Below are 19,927 nucleotides of genomic sequence, written 5' to 3'. Positions count from 1 at the left end.
AAGATTTAAAATGAACTTCACCACGGAAAAAAGGAACTTGTTATGGATTGAAAATGAACTAAGGGAATGTTGCAATGGACTTCTGACCTGTCCACTGAGCTTTCTGTAGATTATTTTTTAAGTGAAATGAGACATTAAAGAGCTGTGGTGCAGTGTTAATTTTGTCGATTAAAACTATGACTAAAAATGTTCATTGACAGACTTTTTTTCCATGACAAAAAATAGACTAACAAAAATAGATCTGTGATGACTAAAACTGACAAAAACTAAATTTAGTTTTCGTCAAGATGACTTAAACTAAACTTAAATGTAATTTAGTTTTTGTCGGACATTCAAAATCCATTATATTTCTCCACTGTGGGTAAATCTGTCAAAAAACAGTACATCTGTATCTATTCTGCCTCTCAGCTGTAGAAAGCAGGGACCCCAGGTTTGGCAGAGTGCAGACAACACACTACCATGATTTACCATGAAATTAAAAATAGCTGCCAAAATTAATACTTCAGTGGTGGACTTATTTTACCCCATTGTGGCTGCAGGTAGAATTTGGCATGCCTTAACTGACATGTAGTGAAAGGGACAATAAGGCATGTGATTAATCATGATTAAAAAAGTGAAGTGATTGTAGGCTTTGATTTAAGTGCAATTAACTTGACTAATCTTGACAGCCCTTATATAAACTAAATTGTCTTATCTTATGTAAAAATATATCCACATATCTAGCCTTGATATATTGCCCAGCCCTAACACACAATAAAAAAGTGCACAAAACTGTTTGAGCATGGATCATCAGTTAGGAGAAGTAATTTTTGCAACTAACTTGCTCAGAGAAGAATAATTTTAATGCAAACAATAGTGTGTTTTCTAGACCCTGCATGTGTGAGGAATTAACTTCATCTTAATACCTAATATTTAGCAACATTTATGATATTTTGCATCTTGTACCAGTCATATTGTTGAGTTTGATGTGTACTGTCACTTGTGTATTTGCTGCTTATTTTTAAGTATTTTTAAGGTTTATCTCAGGACAGGTGTAAGTAAAAACAGCCTAGGCTACAAGTGCTATAGTGTCTGGCATTGGTTTACCTCCTTCATATTTGTTCCCATACAAACAAACATTGAAAAATATATGTTAGCTGAATAATGATGCATTATCTGTAGCGGCAGAAAGTGCTCCCTGTCAACTTAAATTTGAAAAGAAAAAAAAAAAAAACACAGAAATCTTGTGCCTTACTGAAAGAAAATGCACTAAGTGAAGTGAAGTCCCTAAGCCCAGCTTTACCCTTAATTTTGGCCCCTAGGGATTAGATTCAAATAGTCTGACCATGGCATATGAGTCCTTTTTTGCTCCTTATGAAATGGAAACTCACTTTCGTAATTGAAGATGACACACGTAGTTGCGTGCACCCCACAGTTAGAAACAAAAACTCTATGTTCACCACATAATAATACTGCACTCTAGTCATTGACCGACCATCACATGTCCTTCACCTTACAATGATGTTTTTTTAGTTGATTCAGTTTTTACAATGAGAGTAGCACATGTCAGCGATTACTCACATGGATCACTTTCAACACCACTTTCATTTTCCGTAATGATTCAACCTCAAATTCCACAAAATTTCCACAACATTGAACAATGCTGTTAAAATTAGGAGCTTTTCCATCAGTGACACTTGAGTCATAAAGAAGGGGGCTGAGACAAAAGGCTTCGATCTGCTTACAGTCAGATTTAGTCATCACTTGAGGTAGCTGTGTGCTAAAACAGAGAACACAGGACATTTAAGCTTCAAGTTTTTCCCTTCTGACTTCAACTAACAACTCCAAAAAAAGGAGTTATTTTTATGTGCCTTCCTCTGTCTTCAGAGGTTTGAAATTTTCCTTTATAAAGAAGTCAGTCAGTAGACAGGGTCATCTGAGCACTTATTGGAGTTCAGTCAGATGCATTTTTCCTCCACTGTCTCTGTTCTCAATGACATTTGAAGTGCTGAATCCTTTGGGCACTGTAAGGCTGACCCGTCCCTGATTTCATTTGTCCTTTTTCCATTTCCAGCCTCAGCAGTCCCCTGCTCAGACGAATGAGAAGCTTGAGAGTTTCTGACTGATGAAGGTCTAGAACCAGAGAGTCTGTTTGCTGTCTGACAGCCTCCAGCGTACATCCCGCCTCCCTCAGGCAGGTAGAGGAAAGTCTGGGAGGAGCTGCTGACATCTCGCAGGTCGTTGGAAACAAGAGAGTGTGAGTCCCGGTTTGAGATGACCGAGGAGAGCTGATGAGCATCTATGCAGTGGCAGTTTCCCTGTCTCTGTTGCCTTTGTGCTCCTATCTTGCAAAATAAGCACTTGATTTTTTCAATGAGCTTGAGGAGGACAGCCTTGCGGAGCAGGATGTAGATCCAGGGGTCAAGGATTGGGTTGAAGGAGGCGAAGCGTATTGCTTGAAGATCAGGATTTTTGTCTAACCTCAGCTCCACTGGAAACTTATACAGCTGGTTTAAAAACACACGAGCCTGCATGGGACAAGATGACACAGGCTGAGTGGAAACAATAGATGACTGATTTTTGGGTGTGTGTTTTCTGTACCAAAGACACTAACCAAAACACAATAGAGTGTCAGCTGAAAGTAAGGGGAGCCAAGAGAAAACTTTGGCAGAAAATATCGAAAATCACAGGTTAGATTTGCTAGGATGAGATAAATTTACACAAACAAATGAGTGCAACTATGTAAAACTAAATGTGTCTATGCTTAGAGAGTAAAAAGTGCGTAATGGATTAAAAAAGCAAAGAAAAAAGCGCAGGTGAGTGGCGTAAAATTTTAACGATTTTGGACTTATTTAGCATCAATAAATTTTCAGGATTTCTTCCTATTTCACATAAAATACATAACAATAATGCATCAAGTAGAGTAAACACGGGAAGTGGGTAAAAAGCCGTGCGTAAAACGTGCGTAAAAGGCAGAAAATGCCAAAAATTAGCTGAGAAAAAACAGAACTTACAACAAGTGGTATGGAGCAGATAAGCACCACTGCTGACGTTCCTATCAGTAAAATCACCATCTGAATTTCTGCACCAGCTAGATGCCCGAAGCTTCGTCCTCTCCTCCGCGGGTCCACGTTGCGCGCCATATCAGTTCCCAGCGACGTTCTGCGCACAAAACGCCGGTGCATCCTGATCAAAGCCCCGCACACCAGCACGTTACAGATAACAGTCACGAGAGTTAAAAGAGAGCTGAAACCCGCATACATGTAAGAGTAAGCTGCGTCGCTGGTCTTGTTGCTCCTCCACTCTAAGAAACACCAAGTTTGAGGGTATTGTTTCTTCACCTGCCCAAAGCCGACGATGGGCAGTGCGCAGAAGAGCGCATTGGAAATGTAGATCGCCAGGAGAGTCAGACCCGCCAGCTTCTGGTCCACATAGTCATTGTAGAAGTAGGCATGGTTTATGGCGATGTATCTCTCCACAGACATGGCACAGATGATACTGAGCCCCGCCAGGGAGAAGAAGAGCATGCAGAATCCAAAGTATTGGCACAGTGGGTCCTCTCCGGGCCAGGATCCTTTCACGTAAATGGCAATGGTGACCGGACTGGCTAGCAGAGTGCCGAGCAGGTCAGTGATAGCTAGCCCACACACCAGCGTGTAAAACGTGGTTTCTTTCTGTTCTTTGCGAGATTTACAAAGAACCACGATAGCGATGACGTTCCCAACTACACCAAAAATGAACATAACAGACGGAATGGTGGGGACCATGGTCCTCCCTGTCATCGACTGATTATTCATTGTGTCCTTAAAGACGAGTCAATAAAAACAAACTTTAACGCCAGTTGCTCCAGTCTAAAGTTGGATGCTTATTCACACTTAAAAGGCGGCTGGACAGCATTGCCAAAACCAGAAAAAAATAGGCCAAGAACTTTCAAAAATCAACCCTGATGAGAGCATCCTGTTGGCTACTGCAGTAATGTGTCACTAATAAATCCTCATCTGGCTGTGCAAGACAGAAGCAGGTTTCTCTGACCAGACAGGGAGGGAAAAGCATGCTGCAGACAGCAGTGACTTCATTGAAATAAAGCTATGCTGTTAAGCTTCCTGTAGGGTTCAGTCCCTCCCCTCCCTCTTTTCACAGCCCTCATCAGCTGAGGAAAAGGTCCAGGACAAAACAAACTCACAGCAGATCTTATACAATGTAGTTTCAGAAAATTAGAAAAGAAAGAAACATAACTCTAACATGAGGTATACTTTTAGTTGGTTGTTATAAAATGGACATTTGTGAAATATTCTGTGATTTTTAATGTCACAAATTCATGCAGAATCAAACAGAGAAGCTTAACATTTATGATAAAAAAAACATTCTGTGCTCATTAGGCAGAGAGAAGGACAAAAGCACTTTGATAAAACTTTAAAAAGATTGTCTGACGTTACATTGTCAGTTGCACATTCAAGAAAATATTATAGTCAATAAAAAGCCTGCCTGCATGATACTCTAATATTCTCCACTACCTTAAGATATACTTTAAAAGTAAAGGTTAGAATTGATCCTCCAAAGCAGGTTTGGTTTGTGGGTAAGACCTTATTTTCTGAAATAACATTGGCAAAAAATAAATCTTTAAAATGTCAAAAGGCTCAGCACAGTCTGATCTATTGTTCCCGAGTGTAATAATCCTCAGCTCGTCATGTCATATTCAAAACACATCAGGTATCCTGCAGACGATTAAGGTAAAGCAGTTATAATGCATCATCTCTGTTCAAATGAAAAACATTCCTTATAAATGAAGTACAGTGGGGAAAACAGAATGAGGCTGGAGAGACTGTTCCTTGGATCATGTTTCGGGAACATTTTATCAGATCATTAATATTCAGCCCACATTTTGTTGTAATCAAAACCCACAAAGATGACCAGGGTATAATTTGTTTTGTGCCTGTTATTTATCTCAGAGTAAACAAACAGAGCGTCCTGTTGACAGCCACAAGTGTCCCTGACACGATAGCAGGTCTTGTGACTTAGTCGGCAAAACAGAGGGCATGGTTTTTAACAGTGTAGCGTTGCCTAGCCCCTTTATGAAAGTGTTGTTTTTACTCAGGAGAGAGTGAGAAAAACTAAGAAGCACTTGTTCTATAACACACAAAGAACTGTGGAAACTTGGACTTTGTTTATTCTCTTGGATTTGAAATCTAAAGCTGTATGACTGCATTCAAACAGAAAATGGCACTTGTAATACTGTTACTGTAAAGCCTCCAATAAGAAATGAAAAGAAGTTAAGCACCATCTTTGACCACAGATATGCCATCATATAAATTTCAATTTTCAATCTGCTGATGGAGAACACCAAAGGCATCAGATTAGGGGTTGCGATCACGCAATATGATGCGATACAATAAGATAAACAATATGTGGCGTACGATGAAAATGCAATCATGATGCAGATATTCTGCAATACACTCACATAATCATACATATCTGATAACTGAAGAATACACAGTGCCCCTGAGAAGGTAAAGTGAAGGATTAATGCACACCCCTTGCCCTACCACTTAGACCCATCCTCATTCATGCACTGGGGTAGGGTGTCCAGATTCTTGTTGAAATGGAGGGGTAGGGTGAAGTGCTGGGGCTACATTACCCTTGAAATGGAGATTTTTCAGAGGCATGCTCCAAACTGAGTAATATGTGAAATCTCCCAGAATGACCAGCAAATCTTCAACAACAACCTAAAATCATAGTATAATGTTGTTACAATGCATCATGGTCCTTTTGCTTAAAAAAAAAAAAAGACTTGGTTAAAACCTAGTGTATGGCTGACCACATCTATCTGGGATGCCTATTGAAATGTCTGCCTGAATCATGTGTTCTGGCAGAGGTATTGTTTGTTGGGGTGTGTAATTGTGCTGTCCCTTATGTCTGTGGGTTGAGAATTGAAGGATCCCAAAAGGCGAAAACATAAAGCCCTGTTGGCAGGAAACAGATCGACTCAAATCCATTGCATGAATATATTTGACATACATCTGGGAAATCTTATAAAATAACACTGCCTTGTCAAAAATATTTCCCAAATAAATCAATGGAGCATGGGGACAATAAATATACCATAATGAATGACTAAATTGACATGATGTTCTGTATGAAGCTACGTTACACAACCTGGTACCATCCTTATTTATATGGAATTTATTGTTTGTGGTAACATACATTTTCTCCTCTCTGTGTGTGAAGACTGAATTGTACGCGGAGCCCTGAGCAACGTCATCTCCCCTCCCCTCCTGCTTGTCTTTTATCGCATCTGATTGGCTACACAGAAACGCATGCCCCTGCACAGACACCTCAAGTCAACGACAGCGCTAATGTTGTTAGCAGAATGGTGGGGAGAAAATATCCTCCCTTTATTTTGTGCTCTTTTGTGTGGGGAGGGGACACATCACCACAGGAGATGCGCAAAATATCTTCTCTGCCATGACAAGCTTTCGTTGTGGCTCTCTGGTTTTGACAAGAAATGCAGTCCAGTTCCAAGTAAACTAGGGTTCCTACAGTGACACCCAAGCTAACAGTTAACGTGGCAGCAGGCCCTGGACATACCAGACAAGCCGACTGTAATGATCAGAATCGATACCAAAACAGACCGGGAGTAGAGCAAAAACATCTTGTCTGTCATGGAAAGCTTTTAGTGTTGCTCTCTGAGCTTGTTTTAATAAAGACGTCCAGTTCAGACGAAACCACTGCTGCAGCGAAGTCCCAGCCAATCACTCTACTAGCAGGCCTTGTTTACAACCACTCACAACAACTAACCCTTACCCCCTTAACTATCACATACTCATGCCAAAGCAGGTCGGCAGAAGAGTGACAACATAGTTTTCTGTTGCTGAAAGCTTTCAGTGTTGCTCTCTGCATTTGTTTTAATAAAGGAATGCTGTCCATTTCTGACTAAAGTGCAGCTTTGGCTAATTCTGAGCTAATCGCTCCATTAGCAGGCCTTGTATATAAGCATTCACAGAACAAGTAACCCTTTCCCCCAATCACAAATTGTATACGGAGATATGGTCCAGTTCTAGTAGGAAGGATGCAATGCTAAAGCTATATCTGAGGTATTTCTAGCAGTGGAGGCAGCCATTAGAGGGCTTTCAGTACAACTAGACCCCCCATAGCGCTACTCTGTATGTATGGCTGTATTTACCACAGTGGAGGCAGTCATTACCAACGGCTTTCAGTAGAAGCAAACCCAACTTTGTAAGGTAAGACTCTGAAAGTGAAAGTAGCATCACTTAGTCACAGACAGAGTCATCTGTGGGGCTGACCTCGTGATGGGACACTGAGTGTAAATTAATGAGAACAAAAATACTTTTTTGTTACTGTAGTATCAGGCTGCTACATAAGAAAAATGTGCTTAGTGAAAGGGGTCTTGAATACTTTATGAATGCACTGTAACTATCAAACATGTTGTATATTTTGGCCTAAATTTGGCTTTAAATCAAGCTTGAAATCAGTCAGTGTCTAGAGTCTAGACACCCTTATTTGCAGATGTATATAACATCCATAAAAGCAGACTCTGGGAACAACTGAACATGTGAAAAAACCTCACTGAAAGGTCTCATTATCATGTCCTATTAAGATGATCTGGCTGGGAACATAAATAGTCTCCCATTCGAGCCTATTTGAGTTAAATAGCTGGCACACACTCTGTCCTCTCCCTCACTCTGTTTCCTCCCCTTCTTTAGACTGAGACTGCTCTCACAGAACAAGTTGAACTCTGACGGACTGAGACCCTGAGCCCCGCCGACTGACGTCATCCCTCTAAACTGACCCTGTGCTCTCTGAAAACACACTTCATGTTTTCTTTATTGCCACTATCTGCCATTCATTGAAACACAGCGAAGGGGGGAAGCCCAGTGTGATAAAGGTCCTGGCATAGCCTTGAAAAATAACATTTTCTTAAGCATGCCATTGACTGTAAGCTACATAATTAGCCTGAACTTGTCCACGCTTTCGAAACAGCTGTTACATAATATGTTTGTGTGTGTACGCAGGCCTGTGTGCAAGCGTAAAACATGATTTAAGCCTTCTGTTGTGTTTCTATGTGTGCGTACGTCTGGTCTCAAGCTTTGCAGAATGTGCTGTAAGTAGATTTGAAAGATTAGACTTCTCATGAATGTGCTTTTCCTGGATTTGTTTGTCAAAGTCAGATAACCTGCAGCAAACTGGGAGCGATGACCACAAATGCACTGCCCAGAGAATCAATTTTCCTGTCAATTTAACAAGAAGGGAGATAGTCACACAGCTGAGAAGGTCTTTCTGCATTTGTTTTTCGGTGTACTTTGTACTGTGACAAAGGCAAAGAAAAAAATAATCCATCAAGCTCTGCATTTCTTTTGGGATTTAATTCCCATACAAAACAATAAGAACATTGAGTCTTGCAAAGGTTTTCACACTCCATAGACTCTTTGTAGGGATAACTGGTGCATTCTATACATTGTTCTCAACTCCTCTCAAAGAGAGTTGAAAAAGTAATAAGGGACAAATAAGTGAAAGGAAATAAAATAGAAATGTAAAGACTAAGGTGAGATTTTTTCATATCAGACATGATTACCAAAAGATGTTTGCTTAGCATATCACAAATACTTAAACAGGGGAAAACCACCTCCTTTGTCCACATATTACAAATATCCACCTAGCAGCACCTCTACTGCTGTAAAATAAACCCTCCATATCTTGGTTATTTAATCTGTCCAATAACTGATTCCTGGCTTGGGAACCAGCATAGATGTTAGGAAGATGCTGAACCTGCAAAAGCAAAGCTCAAGCAAGACATTAACAGTGAGGGGGGTTAATATTGATCTAACCCTGAGCACATAGGGGATATACTGAATGTTTTATTTTAGAAACCAAACTCTTTACCATGAACAATAGAAGTGCTTATGTACTTTTTCTTGTGGGAAATGTGTTTTTTTTTGTACCACTTTTTGACCCCCTATTTAACTTCATTGATCATTGACTCATCTTTTTATGATTGATAACTATCCATTCTTATTCTTCCGTACTCGTAATACCTAGGGTCAAGGTGAGGGTTGGGCCCATTGCTTGTAAGTATGATCTCTTAAAGATACTTTCAGGGATTTTCTTCAAACTTTACACAAATGTCCAATCTGTGGATGAACTGATTAGATTTTGATGGCCATGCACTGATTGACATAAGTATTCGGCCACATCTGATAATGATTGAATTCAGGTGTTTGATCAGATCTGTTGCCACAGGTGTATAGAAATCAAGCACTAAGCCATGCAGTCTCCATTTGTAAACATTTGTAATACAAAATGGGTCTTTCTGAAGAGATCAGTCACTTCAGGCATGGTACTGTGTTGGATGCAATAAGAAAGCTGGTGAAATTTTATCCCTGCTAAAAGTTCCACAGTCAACTGTAACTGATATTACTAGAAAGTGGAAGAGTTTAGGAACAATAGCAACTAACTCAGCCATGAAGCAGAAGGCCATGTAATATCACAGAGCGAGGTCAACGACTGCCAAGGCACATGGTGCGCCATGAGTCGCCAACACCCTGAATCCATAGCTTAAGAGTTCTGAACTTCCACCAGCGTTAATGTAAGCACAGAGAATGCTTGGCGGATGCCGGAAGAATATTACCTGCCTGGCTGCACTGTGCCAACTGTGAAGTTTGGTGGAGGAGGGATAATGTTATGGGGCTGTTTTCAGGGTTTGGGCCAGGCCCCTTATCCCCAGTGGAGGCCATTCTTAATGTCTCACAATGTATGGCATTTAAAAGACAATGCTATGCTTCCAACTTTGTGGCAACAATTTGGGGAAGGCACTTTTCGATTCCATCATGACTGTGCCTAAGTGCAAAATGTAAGGACTATATAGGCATGGTTTGATGAGTTCGGTGTGGAACAACTTGAACGGCAGGCACAGAGCCCTGACCTCAACCCCATCAAGCACATTTTGGATGAACTGAAACAGAGACTGCGAGCCAGGCCTTCTTGTCCAACATCAGTGCCTGATGTTATAAATGCTCTGCAAAATTAATTGGCACAAATTCCCACAAAAACACCACAGAAGAGTGGAAGCTGTTATAGCTGTGAAAGGGGGACCAACTCACAGCGTCCTGTGGAGTCATGTAACCACCAGTTCTAGTTTATTTCTGGATTGATAATGTTAAGGGAGTAAAAGTTTTTCTTGTCAAGGAATTGAAAAAGATCAAGTTGGTCCCAAACGAGTAATTTAAAAGTTGATTAAAGTTGTTTCCAGAGTTAAACGTAACTTTCAAAGTTTTACTGGTTACAGGTAAACAAGTGGGGCAGGGGAAAACGTTTTTTTGGGGATATAAACATATTAATAGAGGCTAATCAAAACCGGCTCAAAACGTACCTTTTTCGCCTTGCCTACCCCACCTGAACCATGTCTTTAATGTTTATTTATTTATTTATTTATTTTTTATCATGTCTAGTTTTTGCTTTTAGATTCTTTTGCAATTTTTTGTTATTATAGTATTGTTCATGCTGATTGTTGTCTGTAAGGTGACCTTGAGTGTCAGAAAGGTGCCTACAAATAAAATGTATTGTTATTATTATTATTATTATTGTTATTTTTATTATTATTAAGATAGCTTCTTAATGAGTTACTCTTTTTTCTCTTGTTTTTTTTAATGTTCAGAGGGAGAAAAATAGATAAACAAGCATACATAAAAACATCTAGGTTGTCTTTCTATTTGTAAAACAACAAACAAACAAAAAGATTCATAAAAATAAATCTGTTCAGATGAAGGTTTACGGTTCCAGTTTTCTATAGGAGGGGGCTACTCATTAACAGTTTTACAGTCATTAATAAATTAGATTGAAAAACCCATTAAATGATCATACTTAAGGTACTGTATAGATAGAAAATTAAGGGGTTAACATGCAAAAGTCTTGCTTTGGTCATTTGAGGATCATGTTTTGGGTTTAAAGTCAATACTATTAACTCACATGGGAACTTGTTTCCATGACCCTCATTCCAGATAAACATTTCTACATTGCTAATTTAAGCTGAAAGCTGGTACTTTGAAATAGAACAGCTCACATTTTATTCCAGGCTATCATCAGCGGAGTCACCTCACTTGACTTAAGCCTCGGACTCCCATCATCCTCGAGAAAATAAGACCAGGTGGCCCTCCTTGTTGTCCTTGAGGACCCCCGGCCTGCAGCTTGTTTTACATGTTGGTTTAGAAAGAGACTTTGGGTGTGTTTATTCTGGGCTCTGCTAGATTTGTAGATAACATCCGTATGCAACCTGGCTCAGCATAACAAAGCCGCTGTGCAACCAATCGGATGTAAACTGTTTAAACTGGCACTGGGTTTGGCACGTGATGCCAACATGGAAACAGACACATTTTGTCTGCTTTCTGAGATTATTCACCTTGAGTAAACCCCATCATTCATTCATGTGGATTTTTCTTGCAGTCATCAAATTTATTCACATGTAGACTAACTACTGAAAATGTAGCAGATATACTTTGTTGACTCCGGAGAAATCAGCCTCGATTGCTCTGAGCTCTGAGCGTAGGTACATCCAAAGTCAACATTTCTGTTCATTTTGTTATTTACAGTCCTCAGCTGGCAAACATTAAACCCAGAGGGGGCAGTTTCCCCTTGAGGGTGTAGTACAGAAGGCCAGCCAGTGTGAAAAAGCTGGTGCAAGCTTATTTAAAATGAAGATATTTCATCGATTCTGCCTTGCCAGTTGCACATTGCAGTTGCATTGAGGTCAACTCCTGGATAGATAACCATCATTAAGAAGAACATACCATCAAAAAGAAAAGCAGAAGGTTGCTATGGATTTTCTTCCCTTAATAGACCCTAGAGAATGGACAGAAGTCAGGGTAATGTGACATAAAACCTAAAAGACCTAAAACTGTCACGTTACCATCAGTGGAAATGTTCAGCTTAAGAGCTGCAGTCTGTTCTGTCAGCAGGGCCCAAAACCTCATTTCAGAGCACTTCTTACCGGTGTCTATTGTTGTTAGGAAACTGACCTCTGCTTCTCTTGGTAGTATTTGTAAGATCAGTTTTAATACCTTAGTAAGCTAAATACTTTTCATTCAATGAAAAATAATCAGGAAAACTTAATGAAATGTAAAGGAATCATTGTCCTAGCATTAGCAACCACTGTAGACCTGGAAATTGCACCTTTGAAAGGATGAGTCAAATTTGTTTCTCCTCCACCACTGCTGTTGACAAAGCTGGTACCTGAAGTCCTGCCCCTTCTTGATTTTGATTGGTCAGCAGGGGCTGAACCAAAAGTGTTAATTATCAGAGGCTTAGCTAAATTTCACAGAGTCCAGAGACATGCTTGCCCAGAATTTTTGTCCTTTTAGAGCCATTTTAAACACAATTCAGTCTGGTCCACTTTACCACATATAACGTATAATTTGCAATTTTAAATTTTTTGTATCTACTAGCAGTTGTTGCTTTGCACATATTGCTATTACTTATATTTGGCAGTGTTGCTGTTCTGGGATCCTCCTGCCCTTCCTGTGCCCACAAGAAAAGCCTGAGCAGACATCACAGACAACAAAATGACATTGAATAGTCAGAAGCAGACTAAAGGAGGAGCTGGGGTGGAGGAGGGTTACAAAAAGTGGCTTGTAGAGGGAGCAGCAAATATGACTTTTCCATTACACTGAGCAGCTTCGCTCTACTTGGTTTGACTCAGCAAGGTAGCCCAGCATGGCAGTGGATTTGAATTTCCACCACAACCAAGCTACCCATTTGAGAACGTGTCTAGAGCTGATGACGTAGCAGTTTGAGTCAATGACGTTAAATAGCTGTGCTTCAGTAAGTATTGTTTTGTTAAAGAGTTGTCCATTGTTAGTACCAGTATTCATTTTGGCAGCTATTTTTAATTTTTTTGTGGGTTTTAGTCTAGTTTTAGTCATGGAAAAAAAAGGTTGTCAATGAACATTTTTAGTCATAGTTTTAGTCAACAAATTAACACTGGTTACTACTTTACCTTCTTCTTTTATTGGCAAACAGGCAGGTATTTCAAAGTCTGGTGTAGAGGTTGCTTCTTATTCACATCTGTGAGGCATCCTTGAATAATGACAAAACACTGTTGTCACAGCGGCGCACTAAAAAGGTGGGGCGAGGGTGCTTGGGACCTGCTCCAGAGCAGGACCATTCTGGGCATGGCTTAGCATAGTCCAGCATGGACAAACTGGTGTCTCAATTATGACAGCACTCAACTTCATGGCCTGTCTGAACTGACCCTAATGTAAACAAATATCAAATGCTTTTGTGCAATAATATAAAGGTCCACCTGTAAAAAAAAAACCTTCTTTAGAGCCAAAATCATTTTTAATATCATATTGTTCTGAAAGGGTCCTCATCTTTTGGAAACCAAAATAATGGATGTCCATTATTTTCAGTTTTGCCTCTCCAAAAGTTTCTGTTTTTTCCTTATATTTACTTAACATAGGAAGAGAAATTAAGTCTAAAAGCTTAAAACGGACACTATTCAAGAACATTAAAAGCCAAATCTGTGGCTCCATAAATAGATTTATGTATGCCAGTGCAGAAAAGGTTTCTACTAGTATAATATCAAATAGTAGTTTTCACACTACAGAGTGTGTATGAGGTGTTGGAAATAATAAACCAAAATTAGTTTTGTCATTTTGGCTACAAGAATGAAATTGTCACACTGTGATCAGCTGAAAGCATTGCTCTTTGTTTCTGCAGCTCAGGAAGCTGAGCACTGCAAAGTCTGGACAACGCTGGTCTTTAAAAAAATGAGCACTGCTATGGAAAATCTGCCTCATTTAATACCCCTTGTGCAGTCAGAATTCTCAGTCAGAAAAAATTGTTGTCATTAACTTTATTTTCTTTACTTCTTGACCTTCCTGCGGGTTGACTCATTTTACAGCAGAAATCAAAAACATCAGTGAAAATTGCTTGAAAAGTGTTAATCCATTAAACATTAGATTTTTGGGGGAAAACAGATGGAATATAATGTCCCATCACACTGCTGAACAGGTGTACAATCACTGGCAGACATTATTGTGGTTGATCACTATCATAGACAGACATATAAGGACATTTATAACTAATCGTATTCGTCCAGATGACCTGAGCAGCCCATTAGGGCACAATGGAAAAGAGCATTCAGGATGTCACACCATTGATGCTGAATACATTAAAGATAATGGTGCAAACTCAGAGCCAAAGGGCAAAAAAGAAACAAATGAGCAAAGCACACAAACTCTCCATCTTGCTTAATTAGCTCATTTATATTCCAACGACTGAGTTTGTGGATTACTTATGGACAGTTTGGATGTTGTTTGTGAACTTGTGCAAGCTCATTACCGAGCAGGTGAAGTTGCATTTAACATCAACAAGTTTGCAGGCATGGGAAATAGCCCACAATAGAAAAGAAAAAGGCTGTATTGTTTGCATTTGCATGCAAAGGCAGAACTTTGTCTTTGACTTTTGTGTGCAAATGTATGGCATTTAAAAGACAAGGCAATACTTTCAAACAAGGTGGTGCATTCAAAACCATCAAACACATTTTTTGATTGCATTGCCAAACCTATTTAGCTGGCCAGAATATAGTTCTGTAATTTAAGAGAAAGTCATTGAGTTGTTTGTGTTTATGGAATAATCCTAGGTGGCCACTGGACAAGGAAACAGGGTTGTGTTCCTTGCAGAAAAGTACCTGCAGGAATTTACAGGGGAAGAATTGCATTGAAATGGCTTAATCCCTGCAAAATACAAAGCTGAATAAAACAAAATAATTTCCCAACATAGGGAAAGAAGGGTTAAGGTTGTTTTGTTGCACCATCAATCATTTGATCAAAGTCACAGTTTTTATTATGAAGGGAAATTGTAACACTAAAAAGCAGATGAACTGGCCTGATTCCATGTCTGTCATCAGGTGGATCCATCCTGCAAATCTTCAAGCTGAAGCATTTGAGCTTGATCATAGACAGACTGAACCAATCAGCATCATTTGAAGACAGAGGCGGTAACTACTGCCAGTGAAGAGCATAGTGTGGATGCAGCTATGGCAGCAGTTTTATCAGAACTGGACATTTCTTTGTTAAAAGAGAAGTAAATAACCACACTGAAGTTTTTCTTGGCAGGAAAGATGTTTTTATTCTTCTCTTGACTGGCTTCAGCAAAAGTTTAATTTACCAACTGGTTCCACTGAGCGTGAATGACCATAATGGCTGCTTGTCAACACTGTGTTATTGTTGTGTATTCCTCGGCGGTGGCTACTGCCTATGTTTTGTTGCTCGCAGCATTCATCCCCTCAAAATCCAAACAGATTTTCCAGTTGAGTTGACTCACTGTGTTGCATAATGACACTCTAGTGCTCATGAAATGAACAATTGTCATTGACTTTGTTGCATCGCATCCTGAGTCAGCCCGCAAATCTGACCCCAAGGAGGAAAATGAGTTGATGGCAGGCTTAGAAGCACACTTAGAGATGAAAAAGCATTATGGGAAGCTGCTTTCAATATCTAAATACATCCAAATACTTCAGAATCCTACTGCAACTCACTAAATAAATGCACCGCTGCTGGTAGACTTTACTGTGGTTTATTATTAACAGGAAGAGAGACTCAAAGACGCATTATAGACAGTTACTGCTAATATTTACATGACCAGATGAACCCAGCTTTGCATTAGGAGCAATCACATGAGGAGCATATGAAATGTCTTCGTCTTTACTTGATCAGTCATTTCTTTAACCTGATAGCTTATTTTTCTGTTTTAACAGTGAAATTCCAGTTGGCCATTCCTCAGTGATGAGAACATGCTTTTTGAGCTAATAAGAGCAAAAAGGAGGGTTATTTGTTTGGGGTTAATGTATGAAGACTATCCATACATATATGACTACTTATATATGACTATATAAGACTATCCATATATATATGTAATCTACCCCATGTTCCAGTGTCCTGACAAGAGGTTACAGGGCTGCTTTGTGCTTATAAATCCATACAGAGGCACAGCTGTGGTATTGATTTGTGGACTAAATGAGGCAGTACTGAGTGTTCAGAAGTTGAAAGAGAAGCTGGTAATTTATCAGTATCAATCTGATTTCAGCAGAACAGTTCTTTGAATAAGAACAGCGTGTTATATTGAAGTTATTTTGAAAAGGGGATAACTGGTTATCAGCTCATTCCTGCATAAGAGGCGTTTAAGGCTGGAAGGATAAGATGTGAATGGGGAATAATCAGGCGGCCATGACCACATCACTGCCAGTTAAAAACTGCCCTTTCCCCCTTTGGATAAAAATCCTGCTACCAACTTGATTACAAGTCAAATGCATTACAAAAAACTGAACTAATCTTTTAATACATGTTGGAAAGCCAGCTGTTCACCCCGTCCACTAAAATGCTATTGATTTACTGGAACAGACATCTTCGTCTGACCTTCTCAAAACATCTTGTGACATGAGAATTAAGGATAGTTTTCAATCATTTATTTAACTTCAAAAGCTCAGAATCTATCATTTACACCAGTGATTGGCCTAGTGTGGGGAAATCTGATATGCTTTCCATCCATCCATCCATCTTCTTCCACTTATCCAGGGCCAGGTTGTGGTGGCAGGAGGTAAGCAAGTCAGCTCAGACATCTCTCTACCCAGAAAAATTTTCCAGCTCTTTCTGGGAGATTCCAAGGCTTTCCTAAGCCAGATGAGATATTCAACACCTCCAGTGAGTCCTGGGTCTACCCTGGGGTCTCCTGTCACATGTACATGTCTGAAAGACCTGATCCTGATCAGATGCAGGAACCACCTCGACTGGCTTCCCTCAGGATGAAGGAGCAATGGCTTAGCTAGCCTCCTGAAAAATCTCTATTCCACCCCTTGAACCCACGATCTCATTCTTTTGGTCATTACCCAAAGCTCATGACCAATCTGCCTGTCAATCTCATGCTTCCTTTTGCCCTCACTCAAGAACAAGTCCCTGAGATACTTGAAGTCCTTCACTTGGGGCAGAGACTCACTCCTTACCTGGAGGGCGCAATCCACCGTTTTCCAGTAGAGCCATGGCCTCAGAATTGGAGGTGCTGATCCTCTACAAAGTGCCTCAGCGCATGTTGGAGGTTCACAGCTAAGGAAGCCAAAAGGATCACATCGTCTGCAAAAGCTGGCATGAAATTGTGAGGTCACCAAACCAAAAGCCATCATACCCCTGACTGTGCCCTGAGATCCTGATCATGAAAATCAGAAACAGATAGGAGGTAAAGGGCAGCAAGCATGCACAGGGAATGTGTCTGATCTTATGCCTAGGATTTGGACACTGTTCTCACTGTGGTTATACAGGGACCTGATGGCTCACTCCAGGGCCCAGGGACCCCATATTCTAGCAGTACCCCCAACATGAATTTTCAAGGGACATGATTGCAAGCCCTCTCAAGGTCCACAAAACTGGATGAGCAAACTCCCAAACTCCCCCTAGAAACCCCTGTGAGAGTAAAGAGCTGGTCCACTTTCAAACAGAATCCGCATTGTTCCTCCTGTATCCGAGGTTCGACTCTGCCCTCCCTTGTTACTCGATTCTCTTTTTTCAATTGAGGACCCTGTTCAATAAAACTACACTCTATATGGTGTATTTACTACTCTATAAACCATCATTTTGGCATTGTGAGTGAATTTCACTAAATGGGGGAGAAATGCTGTTAAAAGTGGACCTGCTGTTGGTGATTCAAGCTTAGTATTCTGGGATCATTTAAATGCATTAACTAGGAAGGCTACTTTTAACAGCTTTTCTTCGCGATTATGTGAAATTTATCCATGAAACCAAAACGATGGTTTAATGTTATATAAATACTCTACATGGAGTGTAGTTCATGTAATTCATCTGAGCCCTCAAATCTTAACAAGAAATGAAGGGGGGCAGAGCTGAGTGTCTGGGCTCTACTCATCCTGGAAATGTCTGAAGGGGCCACAACATTATTAGGGAAAGACCTACAGTAGATGGTAGGGAATAATTGTTGTCTATCTTAAATTTGCCACAAAAATATGAATGAGAGACAGCAACAGAACAGCAGCTTCCAGTATCCTCAGGTAGAAGAGTGTGACATCACACTCAACAATTTTTGTGTTGGTCATGGCAGCCACCATGACAAGACTTGTCCCATTACAACTATGAAAATTAAGGATTTCTCTGGCTTTGAAAAGAGCTGGAAATATTTTAAGTTTTTTTTTTATGCACAACTAATGGCAACACCCTGCATTGTTTACAGACAAGGCTGTCTGTAGGTTGGCATTGTCTTCTACATTATACCAAATATAACTTCACTGCACCCTGTATTAAAGTAAGGCAAGAACAGACAACTATGAACACTTGTTCCTAAAGCATGCTGTAATTGCAGTTTTTAATTCATAGTAAACATAGCTAGATACTTATAAATATTTTAACCACCACATCACAAACCTAGCAACTTAGATTGAAAATTATGTGGCTGTTGTAAAAATTCATAAATTAAAAATACAGCTAGATGCAAAGGAGAAAGTAACAAGTACATTTTTAGTATCAGGGCAGGCCTACACAGTCTGTTGTAATCACAACTAATAAAGCTGAAGAAGGAGAACATGTATTACTGAATTAACGTCCACAGTACTGCCTTTGCACTGTAAACAAGCCACAGTGTTCAGGTTTGAAATTAGCCTAAAGGTGTGTAAAAATCTTTCTCTCTGCAGCATTGATGCATGTCTTTTTATCATCTGAAAGGGCTATGCATTAATGAGATGATCCAAAAAAAATACCTGTCCAATAAATCAGACACCAAATAAATCAAATCTGTAATGGCCAAATTAGATCTGCCTAATTTATTATTTTGATATGCGAGCAATACAACAGTGTCACGACACATAAAAGCCAAATGTACCCTGAAAACACATTGAAAGATTAAACTTGATTGGCTTAAAATGTCAAATAAAAAAATGACAACCTCAATAAGGAACAAGAGATTAATTATAACCACGTTTTTTTTTTTTCTATGCACTCTAGCCAAGAGCAACACACCCAGCAGCATCTCAGGCCATATCTAACAGAACAGGACAGAAGCATTGATTTAAACTTAAGATAAAATCCTACTTACAAATCAAGAAAGGGAATCAAATCTTGTCGACTTGTGTGAAAAGATCAGAGAACAAACATGTCATAGTTTATATTAGATGTCAAAGATAAACTAAAGCTGTGGAAGGATAAAACTTCTGCTTCAGGTGGTTCAAAATGAGCAAATTATGCATTAAGAAGAAGGTACTGTTCAGAACAGGTGACATACCAAACCCAAAAGATAAGATGTGGATGTGCTGAAGCATTAATGCCTCTGTGGTGTTGATAGCTGAGGCCACAGGAAGTATGTTTTTACATAGCCAGTTCATCAGTCTGTACATGCATGACTGTACGTCCAGGCCATTTTTATGAACACAGTATCTCCAGAATAGTGTGGGAGGTTAACTTCAAACTTTGTATAACAGATGGACTGATTAGATTTTCGTAGGTCAAGTGACGAGGTCAAAATCCCTCAGACCATGTGGTAGTTCTATAAAGTCTTCTCTTACTAAGGTTTTCAGGAAGAAGTGGACAATTTCAGCAGTGTCAGGGCTCAATGATGGTGTCCATAATGGATCCCTTTTCTCCTGTGTTTGCCAATCTAAAGTAACCCAGTTCCCCAACAAAGCTCTTCCTCTAAGAAAACACTCTTACGACATTTAAAAGGCTGCGTGCGTCAGATGACCAGTGATGTGGATGTCAAACTTCCTGACATTTTCCACTCATCACATCTCACTTGGCTGATCAAAAACCCTGTCTTTCACAAGCAGTGAATGTAAACAGTGGTGTTACTCTTGGACCAATGATTCTACAAGTTTGAGGCAAGAAAACGATAAAAGATAATTCATTCTCTACAGCTTTTTCACGGCTACACAAGACGAGGATCC

The 19,927-nt window shown here is 39.8% G+C and overlaps 1 protein-coding gene across 1 annotated transcript; it reads right to left on the bottom strand.

The window, feature by feature from the left end:
- Positions 1-405: 405 nt before the first annotated feature.
- On the bottom strand, positions 406-4,033 carry ptger4a (prostaglandin E receptor 4 (subtype EP4) a). The gene is made up of 2 exons (XM_041786602.1): positions 2,994-4,033; positions 406-2,507 (listed from the first exon to the last, which is right to left on the bottom strand). The coding sequence occupies exons 1-2, from the start codon at positions 3,774-3,776 to the stop codon at positions 1,938-1,940; spliced, it is 1,353 nt and encodes a 450-aa protein (XP_041642536.1). The 5' UTR covers positions 3,777-4,033; the 3' UTR covers positions 406-1,937.
- Positions 4,034-19,927: the final 15,894 nt, after the last annotated feature.

Source organism: Cheilinus undulatus, linkage group 5 (assembly GCF_018320785.1).
Source record: "Cheilinus undulatus linkage group 5, ASM1832078v1, whole genome shotgun sequence".
In the NCBI taxonomy this organism is placed as follows: Eukaryota; Metazoa; Chordata; class Actinopteri; order Labriformes; family Labridae; genus Cheilinus; species Cheilinus undulatus.
Note: the sequence above shows the minus strand (reverse complement) of the source record. Positions and strands in the feature narration are given on the sequence as shown.